The sequence below is a fragment of the Salmo trutta genome, chromosome 15 (assembly GCF_901001165.1).
Source record: "Salmo trutta chromosome 15, fSalTru1.1, whole genome shotgun sequence".
Lineage (NCBI taxonomy): Eukaryota > Metazoa > Chordata > Actinopteri > Salmoniformes > Salmonidae > Salmo > Salmo trutta.
In genome coordinates this window covers 13,669,188-13,690,869 of record NC_042971.1, presented here as the reverse complement: position 1 = coordinate 13,690,869, position 21,682 = coordinate 13,669,188, and the positions used below count along the sequence as shown (strand labels likewise).

General features: G+C 42.5%; 2 protein-coding genes across 6 annotated transcripts in view; one reads left to right on the top strand and one right to left on the bottom strand.

The window, feature by feature from the left end:
• LOC115148518 (rho GTPase-activating protein 26) overlaps positions 1-1,263 on the top strand; it is a 115,382-nt gene extending 114,119 nt beyond the window's left edge. For all 3 annotated transcript variants that reach the window (XM_029690465.1, XM_029690468.1, XM_029690466.1), the window contains one exon: positions 147-1,263. In XM_029690465.1, coding sequence (XP_029546325.1) covers positions 147-235 — 89 coding nt within the window. In that variant the 3' untranslated portion in view covers positions 236-1,263. The remainder of the gene's footprint in view (positions 1-146) is intronic.
• A 7,269-nt stretch (positions 1,264-8,532) lies between these two features.
• Positions 8,533-21,682, bottom strand: part of LOC115148516 (glucocorticoid receptor-like) — a 91,681-nt gene continuing 78,531 nt past the window's right edge. For all 3 annotated transcript variants that reach the window (XM_029690464.1, XM_029690463.1, XM_029690462.1), the window contains exons 6-10: positions 19,187-19,465; positions 16,625-16,769; positions 14,540-14,670; positions 10,434-10,591; positions 8,533-9,884 (exon numbers count right to left, since the gene is read on the bottom strand). In XM_029690464.1, the coding sequence (XP_029546324.1) occupies positions 9,630-9,884; positions 10,434-10,591; positions 14,540-14,670; positions 16,625-16,769; positions 19,187-19,465 (968 nt within the window). In that variant the 3' untranslated portion in view covers positions 8,533-9,629. The remainder of the gene's footprint in view (positions 9,885-10,433; positions 10,592-14,539; positions 14,671-16,624; positions 16,770-19,186; positions 19,466-21,682) is intronic.

Here is a 21,682-nt window from a genome sequence, read left to right as displayed (position 1 = left end):
AGAGTGCAACCATCGGAGCTGTCAGTAGCCACTCACCATATGGATCTCTGCTTTCAAATGGGGACTCTAACTGTCCTGTTGAATAACGCAAGGCTGTTAACTGTTGAGAACAGCTAAGCTATGTGCATCTGTCTCTGGTCCCTTAGTTCATCCCTCGAGGGAGCCTGGCTGGCTGGAAGGCATCCTAGACGGCAGGAAGGGCCTGATTCCAGAGAACTACGTGGAGTTTCTGTAGCCCTGGACCAGGACTGTACTGGAATGGGGAGACCACGCAGTTGCACTGTGCCCCTACAACTTATTGGATGAGTCTGGAGCACAGAGCGCTTCCTGCTGTGCATGGTCATGAATCTGGAATTCAGCAGCAGACTGATGTGTGTGTGCGCGTGCGTGCATGCATGAGATGCATTCGAGTTGTTGCGACGAAGGCTCATTCCCATATTCAGACAGTCCTTGTGTCATTAAAATGCACTGCCACTTCTTTTAGCGTCTTCTATTATCAGTTGGGAGGGGCTTCGGAAGACATTTTAGTTTTGGGATACGAAAAGGGGAAAGTTCACTCTGCAGCCCTACTTCTCTTCCAGTGTACAGTACGGTCTGTAGGAATGAAGATGATTGTGTAGGGAGCTTTCATCTCTAAATGATGGGGGGTGTTTTTCAGTGAATACTGCTATAAATGTGAGCACTTGCTGCCTTGCCCGGTATTCCCCTAGACAAGACAGAACACAACTGCTGTTTACCTACCTGCACATTATAGAGGTGGGAGCATCCTGAATGTCTTTACTCCCTGTTTGACAGATTTTGTAATAGCTTTTTTTTGCTCAGAACTACTAGGTGAAATTGTCTCGATAAACCTGGAAAGGAAGTTAACAGAACTGTTTTCATTTAGGATAATAAACATTTTTTTGTATTTTATTTTCATTTCTTAACATGTATATAAATGGGGAGTGTTATGTGAAACTAGACTACTTTGTTCATATGTAAGCCTCGTATTTATAATAATTTTCAAAGATGAGATCCTGAACTGTATTCTTTTGGGGTGTTATAACATTTGTAAATACATGACATTTGATAAGATCACATTTTTTAACTAGCAAATTTTATATTTTGTATTGTAGCATACTAAGTTAATTTTAGCATCTCACTTGCTAAATTTGTCGTCATTTGGTTCATGGCCATTGGGAGCCTTAATATTCTTTCTGATCAAATAAATCATGAACAAAAGGTTGTACAGAATTTCATCTATTAAAGATAAACAAACTGGCAGAGCTGTCCTAGTTTCTTCATGTCTCGGTGCCTTGGATTTTATAGACCTGTTCTAAGTAATGCTAACCCTACTTCATACAACGGGTGGGTCTAATGCTGAATGGTTAAAAAACACATTCCAGCCGCTGTCTACTCAACAAGTTACCACCGGCTAAATTTATGACATTGAAATGCCTATTTATTCTGTTCCATCTGAGTGCGCAATCTACTGTCTCATCCCAGCCAGGCAATTTAAATACTAGATCTACACTGTAAAAAGCATCTAGACATGATCACCCATTTCTTTTAGACTAGCATTTGATTTTCAGATTTGTATTAACCTTGCTGTCTGTCTCGCTGACATGTGCAACATTGTTGCAATATTGAAATTCGATCTCCAGCTATCGCAAGACACACCTGGGTCATATTCATTAGGCACCAAACAGAACAAAACGGACTATGAGCTCGATTCAATAGCACGATTGAAATGTAAAGGTAATTTTCAATTGAGCTGACATATGCAGCATTTACGAGGAATGCAGTCTATGTGAACGTGCGAACATTGCCTTTAAATTTCAATCGTGCTATACCGCAGATCTTCCTCGACATGGTTTGAATCAAGCCCTGAAACAGGGAGGGACCACCTGAAGATGTTCAATAGGAACCCCCCCCCCAAAAAAAAAAATTTGGTTTGCAAAATGTTGATACATTGTGCCCAACTAAATATGACAGAATAGGATTGTGATTACAGAGCTGGCTGAGATAAAAGCGACACTTCACCGGAATAAAATAATGCACCTCATAATGGACGTTGTAGATTCCCTGTTCGCATGCTCCAGATAACGCACCTCCTATCCATGACCTCAGACTTCAAACAAGCTATGTTAGCAATGTATGGTGCGTTCAAGAGAACTGGGAACTCGGGGGAAAAAAACTAACTCTGACTGGGAAAAATTGTCAGTGATTTTCAGGTCGGATAAGTTGGAGCTCTAGGATGATGCCAGAGTTCCCGACTTGTAATTAGAGTTGGATGACCATTCAAAACCATTGGAGCTCGGTTTTCCTAAGTACCCAGTTGTCTTGAAAGCACCAGTAATTCCTTAAACACATAGGATAGGCTTACGATCATTTCTCAAGTGGTGAACAGGTTCCCAGCCCCAGAAGGTTTTTGACAGGCAGTCAAAACGTTTTCATAATATTCAGTGATATGGAAATTGGACTATTTTTCAGCTCTTTTTAACTTTTATGTACATCTGACGCATTTGATGTCATCCAGCGCAGTTAAGAAAAAATAGTCATCCATCAAGACATATTTGGAGACCTTAGAAATTACTTGTGAATGAGAAACCCTTTATTTTAGATTTATATGGAGAAACAACTGATAACCATCTGAGGTCATGAAGCGAAGCTAGAGCACCCAATTAAAGAACTACACAGATATTGTAGTCAGGAGAAAATATCGACATTGACTACTGAAGAGGTGTAATAGAGAGGTAATACATATATTTTTTTTAAACAAATACACAACATATATTCTTTACATTGGATTACATTTACAGAACTGAAATACGAACAACAGACGTTAATGAAAGCCATATACCAGTGAAATATGATCTGCCCTTAATTTTTAAAGATAATATTTGTATGTATTTTATACAGAAAATAGACTTTCTCAACTAGTATGAAGTTGAAACGAGGTAGTGAATGAACATTCTAGATTATTTTAGGCAGTTTGTGGTGCGTAGACCAGGAAATGAGGAAAGTCAAAGACTGAGTGACAACCTTCCTCATTTCCTATTCATTATGAAACGTGGTAGTGCAAATTCTCTCCGGTAGATTACGTTCAAACACAGTTTTTACCTAAAAAAACACACAACGAAAAAAAAACCATTCGAAGCGACTGGTTAATTCTCACAGCAATATACAAAATACCAAAGCCTAGACCATTACAAAATATTTTAAAATAAAATAATAAGCACTATAATTGGATAATAAGTGCTACTGTAAATGTAACTGCTTGAATACTTATGTTCTCTCTGCTTTGGTCACTCTGTTGTACTATACAAAATATACTCCAGTCCCTCTTCCCCTCCCAATACCCTGATTTTCTAATTTCCTAAAACACAGTGCTTTCATAGTCTTTCCCATTGATTTATATCATTTATAGTTACTTACAAGTCAGACATATTTTAACACTGTCTAAGTACATATGCAATACATCCATCTTTGTCAAACACAAACCAACAAACAGAAAAATAAAATAATGACCGTCTTACTCATCCAATGTACAAAATGATTGAGTAAAATTATTCATATCAAAGAGGATCAAACTGATATTGAAAATATTGTATTTATTAAAAGAAACCCATTTTCTAAAGCATCGATAGTTAAGTTGTCCTGAATTTAAACCCAATTTTTATGGCTCTTGGTCTCCCTTTCGCAAGGCTTTAAGTCTAACTTTTTTCCCCAGATAGGAATATACAGGTATGTAAAATTATTCTGTCAAAAGTTGTCATGAAACATGATATAATCAACAAACTGCTTCACTTTTCACGAGATATGTTATGCTACTGTATGTACATCTACGGCAATGCAGTGATCATTAGGATGTGATCAAGCTGGTTTGTCCAATTGAAAACCAGAACTGAGACAAAGTCCTCTGTAAAACTTGTATGAGAAAGTCATCCAAAATATGTCAACCTCCCCCCAAAAATACACAATAGACACAAACAGGGAACGCATACAGAGAGGAGCACCAGGGGGATCCATCTCACATGGTCATTCCATCACTCTGACTGAGAAGAATGGTTGAGCTAGTTAGCCTACATGGCTACCATTTTGTGTTTGTTAACTAACCTGGCCTAATGATTATGAACGAACTGTGAATGAAACACAATACTAATGCCTTTTAGCAATGTTTCTGCACTTGCACTCCACAAGCATTTTACTTGTCTGTCCTTGGTTTTCACATGGCATAAGCTGGTGTGTGTGGTGAGTACATCAAAGAAGATAATTACTTCTACACTATATATACAAAAGTATGTGGACACCCCTTCAAATTAGTGGCTATTTCAGCCACACCCGTTGCTGGTAGGTGTATAAAATCGAGCACACAGCCATGCAATCTCCACAGACAAACATTGGCAGTAGAATGGCCTTAGTGAAGAGCTCAGTGACTTTCACCGTTGCACCATCGTAGGATGGCACCTTTCCAACAAGTCAGTTCGTCAAATTTCTGCCCTGCTAGAGCTGCCCCAGTTAACTGTAAGTGCTGTTATTGTGAAGTGGAAACGTCTAGGAGCAACAACAGTTTAGCCACAAAGTGGTAGGCCACACAAGCTCACAGAACGGGACCGCCGAGTGCTGAAGCGCGTAGCGTGTAAGCGTCTGTCCTGGGGTGCAACACTCTCACTACAGTTCCTAACTGCCTCTGGACGCAACATCAGCACAATAACAATCATTACTTCTATTCCCCGATAGCTGGTGTAGTTATTTTTTTTTTGCAATATTCCTTTCATAAATTAGCACTCTGAAGTATAGATTAATACAGTGCCTTGCAAAAGTATTCATCCCCCTTGGCATTTTTCCTATTTTGTTGCATTACAACCTGTAACTTAAATTGATTTTTATTTGGATTTCATCTAATGGACATACACAAAATAGTAAAAATTGGTGAAGTGAAATGGAAAGTGGTGTGTGCATATGTATTCACCCCCTTTGCTAGGAAGCCCCTAAATAAGATCTGGTGCAACCAATTACCTTCAGAAGTCACATAATTAGTTAAATAAAGTCCACCTGTGTGCAATCTAAGTGTTACATGATCTGTCACATGATCTGAGTAGATATACACCAGTTCTGAAAGGCCCCAGACTCTGCAACACCACTAAGCAAGGGGCACCACCAAGCACCATGAAGACCAAGTATCTCTCCAAACAGGTCAGGGACAAAGTTGTGGAGAAGTACAGATCAGGGTTGGGTTATAAAAAATATCATTAACTTTCAACATCCCACAGAGCACCATTAAATCCATTATTAAAAAATGGAAAGAAAATGGCACCACAACAAACCTGCCAAGACAGGGCCGCCCACCAAAACTCATGGACCAGGCAAGGAGGGCATTAATCAGAGAGGCAACAAAGAGCAAAGATAACCCTGAAGGAGCTGCAAAGTTCCACAGCGGAGATTGGAGTATCTGTCCATAGGACCACTTTAAGACATACACTCCACAGAGCAGGGCTTTACGGAAGAGTGGCCAGAAAAAAGCCATTGCTTAAAGAAAACAATAAGCAAACACATTTACATTACATTACATACATTTAAGTCATTTAGCAGACGCTCTTATCCAGAGCGACTTACAAATTGGTGCATTCACCTTATGATATCCAGTGGAACAACCACTTTACAATAGTGCATCTAAATCTTTTAAGGGGGGGGGGGTTAGAAGGATTACTTTATCCTATCCCAGGTATTCCTTAAAGAGGTGGGGTTTCAGGTGTCTCCGGAAGGTGGTGATTGACTCCGCTGTCCTGGCGTCGTGAGGGAGCTTGTTCCACCATTGGGGTGCCAGAGCAGCGAACAGTTTTGACTGGGCTGAGCGGGAACTGTGCTTCCTCAGAGGTAGGGAGGCGAGCAGGCCAGAGGTGGATGAACGCAGTGCCCTTGTTTGGGTGTAGGGCCTGATCAGAGCCTGAAGGTACGGAGGTGCCGTTCCCCTCACAGCTCCGTAGGCAAGCACCATGGTCTTGTAGCGGATGCGAGCTTCAACTGGAAGCCAGTGGAGAGAGCGGAGGAGCGGGGTGACGTGAGAGAACTTGGGAAGGTTGAACACCAGACGGGCTGCGGCGTTCTGGATGAGTTGTAGGGGTTTAATGGCACAGGCAGGGAGCCCAGCCAACAGCGAGTTGCAGTAATCCAGACGGGAGATGACAAGTGCCTGGATTAGGACCTGCGCCGCTTCCTGTGTGAGGCAGGGTCGTACTCTGCGAATGTTGTAGAGCATGAACCTACAGGATCGGGTCACCGCCTTGATGTTAGTGGAGAACGACACGGTGTTGTCCAGGATCACGCCAAGGTTCTTAGCACTCTTGGAGGAGGACACAAGGGAGTTGTCAACCGTGATGGCGAGATCATGGAACGGGCAGTCCTTCCCCGGGAGGAAGAGCAGCTCCGTCTTGCCGAGGTTCAGCTTGAGGTGGTGATCCGTCATCCACACTGATATGTCTGCCAGACATGCAGAGATGCGATTCGCCGCCTAGTTATCAGAAGGGGGAAAGGAGAAGATTAATTGTGTGTCGTCTGCATAGCAATGATAGGAGAGACCATGTGAGGATATGACAGAGCCAAGTGACTTGGTGTATAGCGAGAATAGGAGAGGGCCTAGAACAGAGCCCTGGGGGACACCAGTGGTGAGAGCGCGTGGTGCGGAGACAGATTCTCGCCACGCCACCTGGTAGGAGCGACCTGTCAGGTAGGACGCAATCCAAGCGTGGGCCGCGCCGGAGATGCCCAACTCGGAGAGGGTGGAGAGGAGGATCTGATGGTTCACAGTATCAAAGGCAGCAGATAGGTCTAGAAGGATGAGAGCAGAGGAGAGAGAGTTAGCTTTAGCAGTGCGGAGAGCCTCCGTGACACAGAGAAGAGCAGTCTCAGTTGAATGCCCAGTCTTGAAACCTGACTGATTAGGATCAAGAAGGTCATTCTGAGAGAGATAGCAGGAGAGCTGGCCAAGGATAGCACGTTCAAGAGTTTTGGAGAGAAAAGAAAGAAGGGATACTGGTCTGTAGTTGTTGACATGGGAGGGATCGAGTGTAGGTTTTTTCAGAAGGGGTGCAACTCTCGCTCTCTTGAAGACGGAAGGGACGTAGCCAGCGGTCAAGGATGAGTTGATGAGCGAGGTGAGGTAGGGGAGAAGGTCTCCGGAAATGGTCTGGAGAAGAGAGGAGGGGATAGGGTCAAGTGGGCAGGTTGTTGGGCGGCCGGCCGTCACAAGACGCGAGATTTCATCTGGAGAGAGAGGGGAGAAAGAGGTCAAAGCACAGGTGTGTGTGGTGTTCGCCAAAAGGCATATGGGAGACTCCCCAAACATATGGAAGAAGGTACTCTGGTCAGATGAGACTAAAATGTAGCTTTTTGGCCATCAATGAAAACGCTATGTTTGGTGCAAACCCAACACCTCACATCACCCCGAGAACATCATCCCCACAGTGAAGCATGGTGGTGGCAGCATCAATCTGTGGGGATGTTTTTCATCAGCAGGGACTGGGAAATTGGTCAGAATTGAAGGAATGATGGACGGCGCTAAATACAGGGAAATTCTTGAAGGAAACCTGTTTCAGTCTTCCAGAGATTTGAGACTGGGACGGAGGTTCACCTTCCAGCAGGACAATGACCCTAAGCATACTGCTAAAGCAACACAAGTGGTTTAACGGGAAACATTTACAGTTCTTGGAATGGCCTAGTCAAAGCCTCAATCTGAGAATCTGTGGTATGAGTTAAAGATTGCTGTAAACCAGCAGAAGCCATCCAACTTGAAGGAGCTGGAGCAGTTTTGCCTTGAAGAATGGGCAAATCCCTGTGGCTAGATGTGCCAAGCTTATAGAGACATACCCCAAGAGACTGGGGTATGACTGGGGACTGTAATTGCTGCAAAAGGTGGCTCTACAAAGTATTGACTTTGGGGGGCTGTATAGTTATGCACACTCAAGTTCAGTTTTTTTCACAATAAAAAATATTTTGCATCTTCAAAGTGGTAGGCATGTTGTTTAAATCAAATTATACAAACCCCCCCAAAATCTATTTTAATTCCCGGTTGTAAGGCAACAAAATAGGAAAAATGCCAAGGGGGGTGAATACTTTCGCAAGCCACTGTAACGATGTTATGTCAACTAATGTGAAAGGACGGCTAAATAAATTATGTGTAACAATTACACAGTTCTGCTGTTTTTCCATTTCATATTTTGAATAAAAATTGACAAAATCTGCGGTTTGGCACTAGAATAATACATACAGGTGACTTTTAAACCATCACAATAATGCAAAATGCAATGTCATCATGATGATGATGTGGCAAGTGACATGTTGCTTCTTGAAAATCCTACATCTTGAAAATTTGACTGGTGACATGCAAATCATTTTGGGACTGTTTCAACAGTAGACCAATGAAAAAAAGACCAAAATATATCACTTGAGTGGATTTTTCTTTTAAGCTTGGGTAATTGAACAATTTGTTTGCCACTCCCAGAGAATAGTGACTGTGCGCATGCGCTCTAAAATTCAGCTTGACGAATCATATAAAAAATAGATACATACGTTTTAATATCATATGAACAAACAAACAAACGCGTTCAGGCTGTTTCCTTTTTGCGCTCTCTCACTCACATATACACACCAATCATATGATCATTAGTCAATTCTGCAAACTCCCATCCCATCTCCCTAGCCCAATGCTGCCATTTTCATTTAACTCGCAAATCATGGATGGTTTTAAGGTGGAGTCTTGCTTTTATCATGAAGACAACCTATTACACACATAAAAGTTGATCTGATTTTCTAACTGTTGAATTATGATATACTACAGGGTTTCCCAAACTCGGTCCTGGGGTCCCCCCTGGGTGCACATTTCATTTTTGCTCTAGCACTACACAGCTGATTGGAATAGTCAAAGCTTCATGATGAGTTGGTTATTTGAATCAGCTGTGTATTCCTAGGGCAAAAACCAAAACTTGGACCCAGGGGGGCCCATTACTGACTTTGGGGAACCCTGATATACTGTCTGTGACATACGCTCAGATATGGGCAGGAACCTTCTATTCAACCTAATGTTTGAGCATAGCAACTGCTGAAAGGTTGCGGAGAATGGAATTGAACATATTGTTGGTTTTATTATTTACTGTACACTTCACTTCTGGGGATCATTTAACTACACATTTTAGAAAATAAACATGGCTGCTTAGAAAGAGAACAGACAAATACATACAAAGGTGTTTATATTAAATTCCTATGCAAAATACTTGCTTTTGACAGTTTGAGAAAAATGGCTATGGAAAGCTTGTAAAGCTAAAAAAAGGCACGTTTTCCCTTTTCTGATATTCTTGCGTAAACGTTTCAGCGGTCTGTGCATGCATTAAATCAATAGAAAATATTCCTCTCTTTTTGTTGTTAAAATTTGATTCCTCCAATCTCACAATAATCAAGTGTTTTGAAGTGATTCACGGTCTAAACGTGATTCCAGAACAGTTTAATCCTTGTTTCATCCAGAAGGGTCAGTTAGTTTGTTGCCATGTCGCTCATGGTCAGTGTCAATCTTACACTCCTGTTCTCTCTCTTTTTCACATTCTCTATCCACCCAAGTCCTCTGAGAACCGATTTGAGTACACACTCTCACTACATTAATCCGTACTGGTAGGTGACCTGGTGGGACGTCTGCAGGGAAAACAGGTGGGTCTGGCTGGCGAGAGGGGAGGCTGGGGTTTTAAGGCATTGTCATGGTTTAAGGCATGATGAAAAAGAAGCGGCTTGACACTCCCATCTTTGAATTTTGGTATCTGGTTGGTGATGATCTCGGCCAGCATCTCAGGGAACTCCACACTAAGGGATTTATTCACAAAAGTGTAGAAGCAGATCTGCAGGAGGCCCCCCACCATCTGTGGAAACAACCAGGTATTTTTTAGAGGTCTTTCACTAAGAGCACAATGGCAACAACAGAACAACATGCCAGGGTGTATAGCTACAGTTTGGTACAGCACTACCTATGTCAAACCACTCATTGATGCCATGATGAACAACTCTGATATTGATAGCATAGCTGGACAATTAAGCTTGTAATACATTGTAATGGTCTCATCTCTAACTCAAGAGGTTCACTTATACACACACACAAAAAAAACAGTCTTGCTTGCTCTTAATACATATTGGATCTCTGTAACAGGTATTCAAGTCACACTCTTCCAGACTTGACTCCCTGATATAAGGTACTCCAACCAAGAGGAAACAGGTTGATTTATTGGTATGCTGACGAGTAGAAGAGGTAATGAGTATGCATGTACGCTCATTCATTTCATTTTCTTTGTGTTTATTAAGACAGGATAGTTCTGGGTTCCATAACTACCTGGAAAACGTCAGCAAGTGTTACTGAGTGTTGCTGAATGCTGTTGTGTGGCTGTGGCTGTGGGAGCAGGTGGGCTCAAACTCACCTCCTGCATGGAGTCCAGTAGCTTAGTGAGTTGGTAGAACCTCTGCCAGTTCTGGCTGGAGTTCTCTTCCCGCTTGACGATGGCCTTACCCAGCTCCTTGATGTAGGTCATGCGGATCTCATCAAACACAGCCTGGCTCTTCAATCCATCCTTTGGTACTGTGGGGAACAAGCAAGGGAGGGGTTCAAGCAGACATAACATCTTACTCATCGTGCATGATTTGTTTTAGTAGGCAATGTATGTCAATATAGTCCTCACGTCTCTGTCGTTACAAAAAGGCATAATAAAGAGTTTGGATGTCAAGGACGCAACCTCACTCAGTCAACCAATATTCACACAATAGAAAATCTGACATTCAGTTAGGTTAGGCCAGGAAGGAGTCTTTCAGTTTTTACCCAGAGAGTCTCCCAGTCTGAACACTGCCCGTTATCCTGCCACTAACGTCTCGCCACTACCGTCTCATACAAACCACCCTCCATCCCATCCCAACCACACTTAGGTATATGGAAAATATGCAAAACCACAGGTAACAATGGGTTTTATGAGGCCCCATTCTTCCCTGATGAGAGCCAGATGAAGGATCTACCCTGGACTGAAGGGTTCTGGGATCTTGGACTTGGGCCCAGGCAAAACTGCACTCAAAGGACAAGAGATTATGCAAAACAACACAGGAGGTTAAAGGTAAAATACTCTCCAATTGTCTTATCAGATGAGAGATACAAACTGGCTTTCCCCTGTATACTTTTCTGGTTTGGATGTAGCTAGTGATGTCCTTTTTCAAACATGAAAGAGAAGGATTTTATGCCTACAGTCTAGAATAACTAACAAATGACTATTTACTAGTGGTACAACGGATCACAAAACTCACGGTTCGGATCACAGTTTTGAGTCACGGATCGGATCATTTTTCGGATCAGCCCTCCCAAAAAAAGTGAAACAAATATAACTTTGCTTTCCATTTATTACTAAAAGAACACTTAAAGCAAGGAACTTTTCAATGTTTAAATAAAATATTAGAATAAAATATTCAATACGCAATTGTTAAATTAAAGTGCAATATGAGGCATGATACCTTCTTCCTTTGAACAATAGTGAATGAAAAAATAGCCTGTGTCCACATCATAAAAAGAAAAGTTAAAAAAGAAAGCAAAGCAGACCTGAGCTTATAACTTCAAATTCTTTTTCAAAAAGATAAGGGTGTCTACATTGTCTGGGGAGAGGGTAGACCTCTTTGCAGTCATTATGTCTCCTGCCGCGGAGAACACCCTCTCGCTGGGAACTGAAGTGCCAGGCACAGCCAGGTAGCATCTTGCCATCATGGCAATGTGAGGGTATTTACACTCATTGCTTGCTGCCTTGTAGGATGCCACCTCTTTGATGGTGTTGGCAAATGTCTTGCCTGTGTCCTTGCTCGCAAAGGTCTCCCCGAAAAGCTCCTTCATGGCCAAATTATTTTGAGTCTGCTCTGTGGCTTGACCCTGCTCTGTGGCTTGACCCTGCAGAAAAAAATGACATGATCTATTAAATTAACTATTTATTTATTTTCATAGAACTATAATTGTGGCGATAACATTTAATGAAAGCCATTAATATTCCAAATCAAAAATGGATGATTCTAATAGCAATGGCATAGACTAAGATTAGACTGCAGTATATTTAAGTAATTCACTCATTTGTTTTTGTACCTCTTCAGTGGCCACAATCTCAGTGGTGAGATCACGGCGTAGGGCAGGGTCTAGGTGAGACAGGGACTTGAACCTTGAATCCAGTGCAGTACATCTATGAAGGTAGTCCTGTACATTAAGGGGGGTATCTGGGGTTCAGGTCCTCTCAACTGGCAGCCTTGACATCTCTAGTGATGGTGCCGTCTTCCTCACTTGGGGCCATGGATTGTAGAATCCTTGTTTTCAGAGGTAGGATCATGGACACAGACGGTACAGTTCCAGTGCTCAATAGGGTTGTAACCGTTTTGAGGGGTTTGAGCACCTGGAGGACCTCCTCTGCCACTTTCACGTCATCATCAGACAAGGTGACGATATCTTCCTTTTTTTTTCAGGGTCTTGTCTGTCAGTGCAGCGTATACAGCTGCCTGCTGCTCAAGATAGCGCTCCAACATGTCATAAGTGGAGTTCCATTTTGTTGTGACATGGTGTATGAGCTTGTGGGTCGGTAGCTGTAGGATTTCTTGCTTGGTCTTAAGCACATGAGCGGCTGTTGTGCTTCGGTGGAAGAAGAAACCACCTTCCTGATCCTCCCAAAGAGGCGGTCCATCTGGTTCACTGAGATTCCCCTTTGGGATGCTAAATTGATCACATGTGCAAAGCAAGCTACCTGTGGCACCAGTCCAGCTTCTATCACTGCACTTACTTGGTATTATCTGTGGTGGTTGGGATATTGCTATTGGGCCTCTCTAGCTTTCACTCTGCTCCTAGCAGTACCTGCGCCAGATTTGTGCCTGTGTGACTCTCATTGGGAGGGGGCGTGTCTGTAGCACTGGACTTTGCATCTCCCTCTCCTCTGTGGTGTAGTGAGCAGTCACAGTCACGTAGCTTTCCGTTGCCCTGGAGGTCCACCTGTTTGTGGTGAGGGCAACAGAGGATGCCTTGGATAATTCATCAACAATTATGATCTTTTCCTGTTCATAAAGATCTGGCACGATCTTCATACTGAAGTATATTTTTAAACCCTTTGTTTTCCACAACAGAGTATGGCCTCATGTCTGCAGCGATAAACATCCCAATAGATTTGGTGATGGCTTTAGCCCCGTCTGATTCTGCAGCAAATGGCTGCTTAAATGCCACGGTGAGAAGTTATTGTCTCTTGGCTGAGTTGGCTCCCATCACTGACACACCAGGGTGATGACGCTTTAAATGTGTGGCCATGCCCGATGTATTTCCATGATCATACGGCTTTGTTGTGGCACAACGCCTACACACCGTAATGGTGTTGTCCACCACCCTTCTTCCTTCATCATATTTGACAGGGAAGCCAAAATGCTCCCATACATGAGACTTAAAATGAAGCGGGAGGCTTTTCCAGTTCTTCAGCTCCTCCGCTACCCATGGCTGTCACTGCTCTTTTTTCTTCTTTGCTTTTTGCAACGCGAGCATCCAGGATTGATTCGTTGGGATTCAACATGCCCCGTTCACGTGAACAGTACACACAACTGCTTTAAAAAAAAGAATTAAATCAACCTTCAGGCTTCAGAGTAAAACACAGCACGCATCTGTCTTGTCTTTATCTTTTCACTGCAACTCTGCATCGAGATTTAGGGAATTATTAATTTAAAAAGTAACAGCGGCAGTAAAACTGTATTTCACACTATGATGGTTAAACTTTGCAATTGATCCGCGGTTCACATGCGTGCCGAACCATGTGGGGCGGGGTGATCCGTACGGATCGTGGATCAACTACGGTCCGTTACACCACTACTATTTACAATACTAACAGGAGAGAGGTCTGTAGGTCTATAATAGCAGGCGATAGGTCTACATCGATAAAAAGTGGTCGCCTGGCGTATTTCTTTTACATTTCTAGTTTGAATTCTGTAGATAACATTATCAATGAGCCAATCAAAATAAAACACTTAAACGTGTACATTCTGTCCTGGTTGGAAATAAAATCAAGGAAGATTGCTCACTGGTTTAAAAAAAGCACAGCTCTGCATGTAAATGTAATTTTCATTTCCTTAGGAAGCAATCAAAACACACTAAGTGTGTGCGCTTTCCAAAACCCCTCATTTTGAGTAATTTGGAAGGCATAAAACCTTTTTTTTCCCCCAGTCAATCCAAGTCCCAGTCAATCCAATGTTGCAATAAACAGTATCTTCTGCTTAAATATGGTTTTGTAATGGCTTGTCACGCTGGGAGTCCCCCCCCCCCCCGAGGCCTCATTTGTACAAAGCTCATTCAAAAGCTACATCTTCAATTTGTCTGGTTTCCCTCCTCTTTCTCTTTTCTCCACTTATTTTTGAACACATCTGAGAAGTCAAAAAAATGTGTTCTGCTTTTCCCCAGCAAACTGCATCGGACGGCCATAATGAATAACTGTTTTAATCTATCGATTCATTTATGTTATTTAAGATTTGAAATGTAAATATGTTATACCTGTGCTGAGCAGCAGCAGGACTTTCATACACAGGTACTCGTCGTAGGACACCTGCAACCTCACAAACTCAGTGGAGATCTTCAGCATCTGCTCACACTGGTCGGTCATATAGGGCAGCTTCATCCTCTCACTGAGAGACACACACACACACACACACACACACACACACACACACACACACACACACACACACACACACACACACACACACACACACACACACACACAAAGTGACAGTTATAATCAGACCAACACCCCGTTTCCCTCTCTGCAATTCACATAGTGTATAATGACCGTGACAGTTATGCCTATAATACTGCTGAGATACAGAATGTTGAGAATCTGGGCTAAGAAATCGGCCCTAATAGGATGGACAGGATTTTCCCACCCCACTTGGATTTCTTCCCATTTTATTGTGTTACAAAGTGGAATTAAAATGGATTTGTCATTTTTTTGTCAATGATCTAACACAAAATACTCTAATGTCAAAGTGGAAGACCATTTGTACTTTTTTAAAGATTCATGAAGAATAAAACACTAATAGAACTTGATTAGGTAAGTGTTCACCCCCTGAGTCAATGTTAGAAACACCTTTGGCAGTCTCTTCTTGGGTAAATCTCATAAGAGCTTTGCACACCTGTATGGTGCAATATTTCCCCATTATTCTTTTCAAATTTTTTAAGCTGTCAAGTTGTTGGGATTCATGGCTAGACAGCAATTTTCTATTCTTACCATAGATTTTCAAGCAAATTTAAGTCAAAACTGTAACTTGTCCACTCAGGAACATTCACTGTCCTCTCGGTATGCAACTTCACTCAGATCTGGCTTTTGTGTTTTATGTTACTTTCCTGCTGAAAGATGATTTCCTTTCCCAGTGTCTGGTGTAAAGCAAACTGAAGCAGGTTTTCCTTAAGAATTTTGACTGCGCTTAGCTCCATCTGGTTTCTTTTCATCCTGAAAAACTCCCCAGTCTTTGCCGATGTCAAGCATACCCATACCATGATGCAGCCTCCACCATATTTGAAAATAAGGAGGCAGTTCTCAGTTATGTATTGTGTTTGCCCTAAACATAAGGCTTTGCATTTAGGCCAGTAATACTGCAGTAATACTGCAGTAATACTGCAACAACAACAAAAAACATGTCAAAGGAATACACATTCCTTTGACATGTTTTTTTGTTGTTGTTGCAGTATTACTGTAGTGCCTTGTTGTTTTGGAATATTTGTATTCTATTTATTTGTATTCTTTCCACTCTGTCATTTACGTCATTGATCCATCCTCCGTTTTCTCCCATCACTTCCACTGAACTCTGTAGCTGGTTTAAATCACCAATGGCCTCATGGTAACATCCCCAAGCAGTTTCTTTCCTGTCCTGCAGCTCATTTCAGGAGGACGACTGCATCTGATATGTCTGGATGGTTTAATACATCATCATCCACAGCAGAATTATTAACTTAACCATGACTAAAGACATTAAATGTCTGATTTGTTATTATTACCAATCTACCAATTACTGCCCTTCTTTATGAGGCTTTCGAAAAGCTCCCTGGTCTTTGTAGTTGAATCTGACTGATTCTGACTGAGGGACTTACAGATGTTATATGTATGGGGGGAAAGAGGAAGGGGTAGTCATTCAAAAATGAAAAGTGTCCATATAACTTATGGAATTTGTTAACACAAATGTTTACTTCTTAACTAATTTAGGCTGGCCTAATCAAAGGGGGTGAATACTTATGCAACGACTATATTTTAGTTATTGAATTTTTATTCATTTATATACAGAATTATCTTTTCACTTTGACATGGAGTATTGTGTAGATCAATGGCCATTTAAAAATATATATATATCTCAATCTCACATTGTAATGCAACAAAAGGTGAAAAAAGTTAAAGGGGGTGTAGACTTTCAGTAGACAAACATTTTTCATTCCAGCAATATAGTTTTCCTTCCCTCCCTCCAGAAAGGCTCTGCTTGAACTAGCTATCTATAGAAATCCACCCACCATCCAGGCTACCTTTCTCATCTCCAGAGCCCCCAGCCAGCTTCAGCCCTCCCAGGTGTCTCTCTGATGCTCTGGACTTACTCATTAATAACCAGGTCAGGGGCGAAGCACAGCATGCCCCCGTTACACTGCTGGTAGGAGCGCCAGCCCAGGCCGAATGACATGAGGAACAGCCAGGAGCACTGCAGCAGAGTCATCTGATCATCCAGGTGAAGGTTCCGGAACCCTGCACGAACAGACAACACACAGAGCATTGGTCAGGATTGCAGTGTTGTTAGTGTTGGTTTTTTGAGTAATATAAACTCAGCAAAAAAAATCTACGTCCCTTTTTCAGGGCGCTGTCTTTCAAAGATAATTCATAAAAATCCAAATAACTTCACAGATCTTTATTGTTAAGGGTTTAAACACTGTTTCCCATGCTTGTTCAATGAACCATAAACAATTAATGAACATGCACTTGTAGAACGGTCATTAAGACACTAACAGCTTACAGACAGTAGGCAATTAAGGTCATAGTTATGAAAACTTAGGACACTAAAGAGGCCTTTCTACTGACTCTGAAAAACACCAAAAGAAAGATGCCCAGGGTCCCTGCGTGAACGTGCCTTAGGCATGCTGAAAGGAGGCATGAGGACTGCAGATGTGGCCGGGCAATAAATTGCAATGTCCGTACTGTGAGACGCCTAAGACAGCGCTACAGGACAGACAGCTGATCGTCCTCGCAGCGGCAGACCATGTGTAACACCTGCACAGGATCGGTACATCCGAACATCACACCTGCGGGACAGGTACAGGATGGCAACAACAACTGCCCAAGTTACACCAGGAACGCACAATCCCTCCATCAGTGCTCAGACTGTCCACAAGAGGTTGGACTGAGGGCTTGTCGGCTGTTGTAAGGCAGGTCCTCACCAGAGATCACCGGCAACAATGTCGCCTATGGGCACAAACCCACCATCGCTGGACCAGACAGGAGTGGCAAAAAGTGCTCTTCACTGACAAGTCGTGGTTTTGTCTCACCAGGGGTGAATGTCGGATTCGCGTTTATCGTCGAAGGAATAAGCATTACACCGAGGCCTGTACTCTGGAACGGGAACGATTTGGAGGTGGAGGGTCTGTCATGGTCTGGGGCGGTGTGTCACAGCATCATCGGACTGAGCTTGTTGTCATTGCAGGCAATTTCAATGCTGTGCGTTACAGGGAAGACATCCTCCTCCCTCATGTGGTACCCTTCCTGCAGGCTCATCCTGACATGACCCTCCAGCATGACAATGCCACTAGCCATACTGCCCATTCTGTGCGTGATTTCCTGCAAGAAAGGAATGGCCAGCGAAGAGCCCGGATCTCAATCCCATTGAGCACATCTGAGACCTGTTGGATCGGAGGGTGAGGGCTAGGGCCATTTCCCCCAGAAATGTCTGGGAACTTGCCTTGGTGAAAGAGTGGGGTAACATCTCACAGCAAGAACTGGCTAATCTGGTGCAGTCCATGAGGAGGAGATGCACTGCAGTACTTAATGCAGATTTTGACCCCCTCTTTGTTCAGGGACACATTATTCCATTTATGTTAGTCACATGTCTGTGGAACATGTCCAGTTTATGTCTCAGTTGTTGAATCTTGTTATGTTCATACAAATACTTACACATGTTAAGTTTGCTGAAAATAAACGCAGTTGACAGAGAGAGGACATTTATTTTTTTGCTGAGTTGTCTATTTGATCAAAACATTGATAGAATAAGACAGACAAGACTACATTTAAAAAAAAATATTTAACCTTTATTTAGCTAGGCAAGTCAGTCAGTTAACAAAAAAATCTTATTTACACTGACGGCCTACACTGGCCAAACCCGGACGATGCTGGGCAAAATGTGCGCTGCCCTATGGGACTCCCAATCACGGCCGGTTGTGATACAGCCTGGATTCAAACCAGGGTGTCTGTAGTGACGCCTCGAGCACTGAGATGCAGTGCCTTAGACCGCTGCGCCACTCGGGAGCCCCATAGAGACTAAGATCGGGCATTGTAATTCTAATACACTGTATTGCAGCCATGTAGTGACCATGTAGAATGTGCAGCACACACTGATGCGACCAAGTAAAACTGTTACTCGGACAGCCAAGTCAAAGGGTCGCCAAATGTGACTAAATGGTTGCAGTCTGTATACAGCCCTGAAAGTGGCCTTTAATTGCAGTTAAATTGTCTCTCATTGTTGACACTTCAAAAGTGGAAGTGTTGAAAGTATTTTCAGATCATATTTGCTTAACCACTCAGTGGTTATGTAAGATTTCTCCACAAGTCCTTCCCTTCCATGCTAGTTGGCTGCTGGGCGAGACCAAGGCAGAGAGTAAATACTTGGGGCGATTACCAAACCATGTGCCTTCTTTCTCATGATTAGGGGCTGGGGGTCAACTCAATCCCATTCCATGATCGATAAAATAGAAAATCATGAGATGAATTGAAAACATTATAATTAATTTGTAAGTCACTGGATTGACTTGATTTAGACCTAGTTCATTTCCTGAATTAACTTGAGTTGAAACGGAATGGACCAAGCCTTGCCCATAATGGTTAGTCAAAAAGTGCTAAAAAATGGTCCCTGCGGTCTATGGTCACAGTGTTAATGGAGGTGTACCAGGTGATCTTACCTGGTAGGGACTTGGCCCACTTGACGGCTGAAACGACCTGCTGTCCGCCCAACCTGTTGAGGGTGGTCATAAGGCGGGTGGAGGTGTCGGGGATGGTGCTGTCGTAGCCAGAGTAAATGGCCTCCGGCTCGATGGCTTTAAGCAGGGACAGCATGGTGGGCACCAGCTGGGGCATGGACTTTGGGATCAAGGTGCAGGCCCTTTCGTCAGGTGCGGGACTGTTCGGCTCTGTCGTGGCCTGCTGACCTTTAAATCGGATCAGCTTCTTGTTTTTCCTTGCTGCAAAGACCGAGAAGAGAGAGAGAGAAAATAGAGAGAAGAAAGAGCTAATCAGTCATTTTCCCTGTTAACCCATAAGAGTCTAAGCCCTGTCTAAGCCAGAGGAGGGTTCAACTAAGCTATATGAAATTGTTTTAAAAAGGTCATACCAAGGATCATTTAGCGATTTGATTTAGAATTTTAAGACTCCTTGAAGTATCAAAAAAATATAGCAAAAAATTATTTGATTAACAAGTATTTTTCCCCTTACTGCTATTTGCCCATACAAATGCATTGAATAACAGATTCACTACATGGAACAGATAATCCATCCCAAAAAATTCAAAAGGAAGTTTGGTCTGAAGTGTCTGTCCTATATCTAAGCGATACAAGAAAGATTAGGAAACATTTGTTATTTAAAATATATATATTTAACCCCTTATTTTCAGGGGGATTGTTTTATTATGCTAATTAGATGTCTGCGGGGGCGTGGACATCGACCTTAGAGGGTTATGGCTAGCTATTGTATCCCACCTAACCCAAGTGGTGATAGTGTATAGACCACACATACCCTATTCATAACAAAAATATGCAGCCTATAAGATGCTTTATCAGATTACCTCAGCTACAGTTTGCTCATAAAGGTAGGTCATCCACATTGTGTTACGCATCAAAAGGGTACAGAGTTCAAGGTTTTATTCATTGAAACGAAGAAACGTACTTTCTTGTGTATTTCTATGGGTCTTTAAAAAGAGCAGCACAACACACAAAAAAACAATGTATTTTGGATTGGTTGAAAAACTTGGATCGATTTATCTTTTCTGTTACAATATGTGCTGCATGCCTCCGGTTGAGAGGGTTACCATCAAAAACAATGTATTTTTTTCCCTCCTTTTTTCATTTCCTCCATAAATGTTTCTATGGCAACTAAGAGCCTTTCTGATACGTCCCCGGTTTTGGTTGTCTGCTGATGCACCCGCATCCATCAATGTATTTTTTCCGCCCACTCTGATTCGTACATCTAAATCATTAACAATTTCATACCCTGCAGCACTGAATTAATGAACATATATAAATAACAAGAAGTGCATCAACGTGAATTATTGTCCATTTCCATGTTTTGTTGAAGTCCACAGTGGCAGAGTAGAGCTAATGTGAGTCTTCCATCTTTCTATGGAAGACTCACATGGCCTGCACCCAATGAAATAGGGTGCAGGCCAGGCAACAGGCTGTTAGCCAGCCTGCCAGCTTAGTGGAGTCTGCCACTAGCACAGTTAGCGTAGTCAGCTCAGCTTTCCCCATTGAGACCGTGTCTGTGCCTCGATCTAGGTTGGGCAAAATTAAAAATGCCGGTGTTCGCTTCAGTAATCTTACTAGTATAAAGACCTCCTCCATTCCTGCCATTATTGAAAGAGATTGTGATACTTCACATCTCAAAATTGGGTTACTTAATGTTAGATCCCTCACTTCCAAGGCAGTTATAGTCAATGAACTAATCACTGATCATAATCTTGATGTGATTGGCCTGACTGAAACATGGCTTAAGCCTGATGAATTTACTGTGTTAAATGAGGCCTCACCCCCTGGTTACACTAGTGACCATACCCCCCGTGCATCCGGCAAAGGCGGAGGTGTTGCTAACATTTACGATAGCAAATTTCAATTAAAAAAAAAAAAAACAATGATGTTTTCGTCTTTTGAGCTTCTAGTCATGAAATCTATGCAGCCTACTCAATCACTTTTTATAGCTACTGTTTACAGGCCTCTTGGGCCATATGCAGTGTTCCTTACTGAGTTCCCTGAATTCCTATCGGATCTTGTAGTCATAGCAGATAATATTCAAATTTTTGGTGACTTTAACATTCACATGGAAAAGTCCACAGACCCACTCCAAAAGGCTTTCGGAGCCATCATCGACTCAGTGGGTTTTGTCCAACATGTCTCTGGACCTACTCACTGCCACAGTCATACTCTGGACCTAGTTTTGTCCCATGGAATAAATGTTGTGGATCTGAATGTTTTTCCTCATAATCCTGGATTATCGGACCACCATTTTATTGCGTTTACAATTGCAACAAATAATCTGCTCAGACCCCAACCAAGGAAGATTAAAAGTCGTGCTATAAATTCTCAGACAACCCAAAGATTCCTTGATGCCCTTCCAGACTCCCTCTGCCTACCCAAGGACGTCAGAGGACAAGAATCAGTTAACCACCTAACCGAGGAACTCAATTTAAC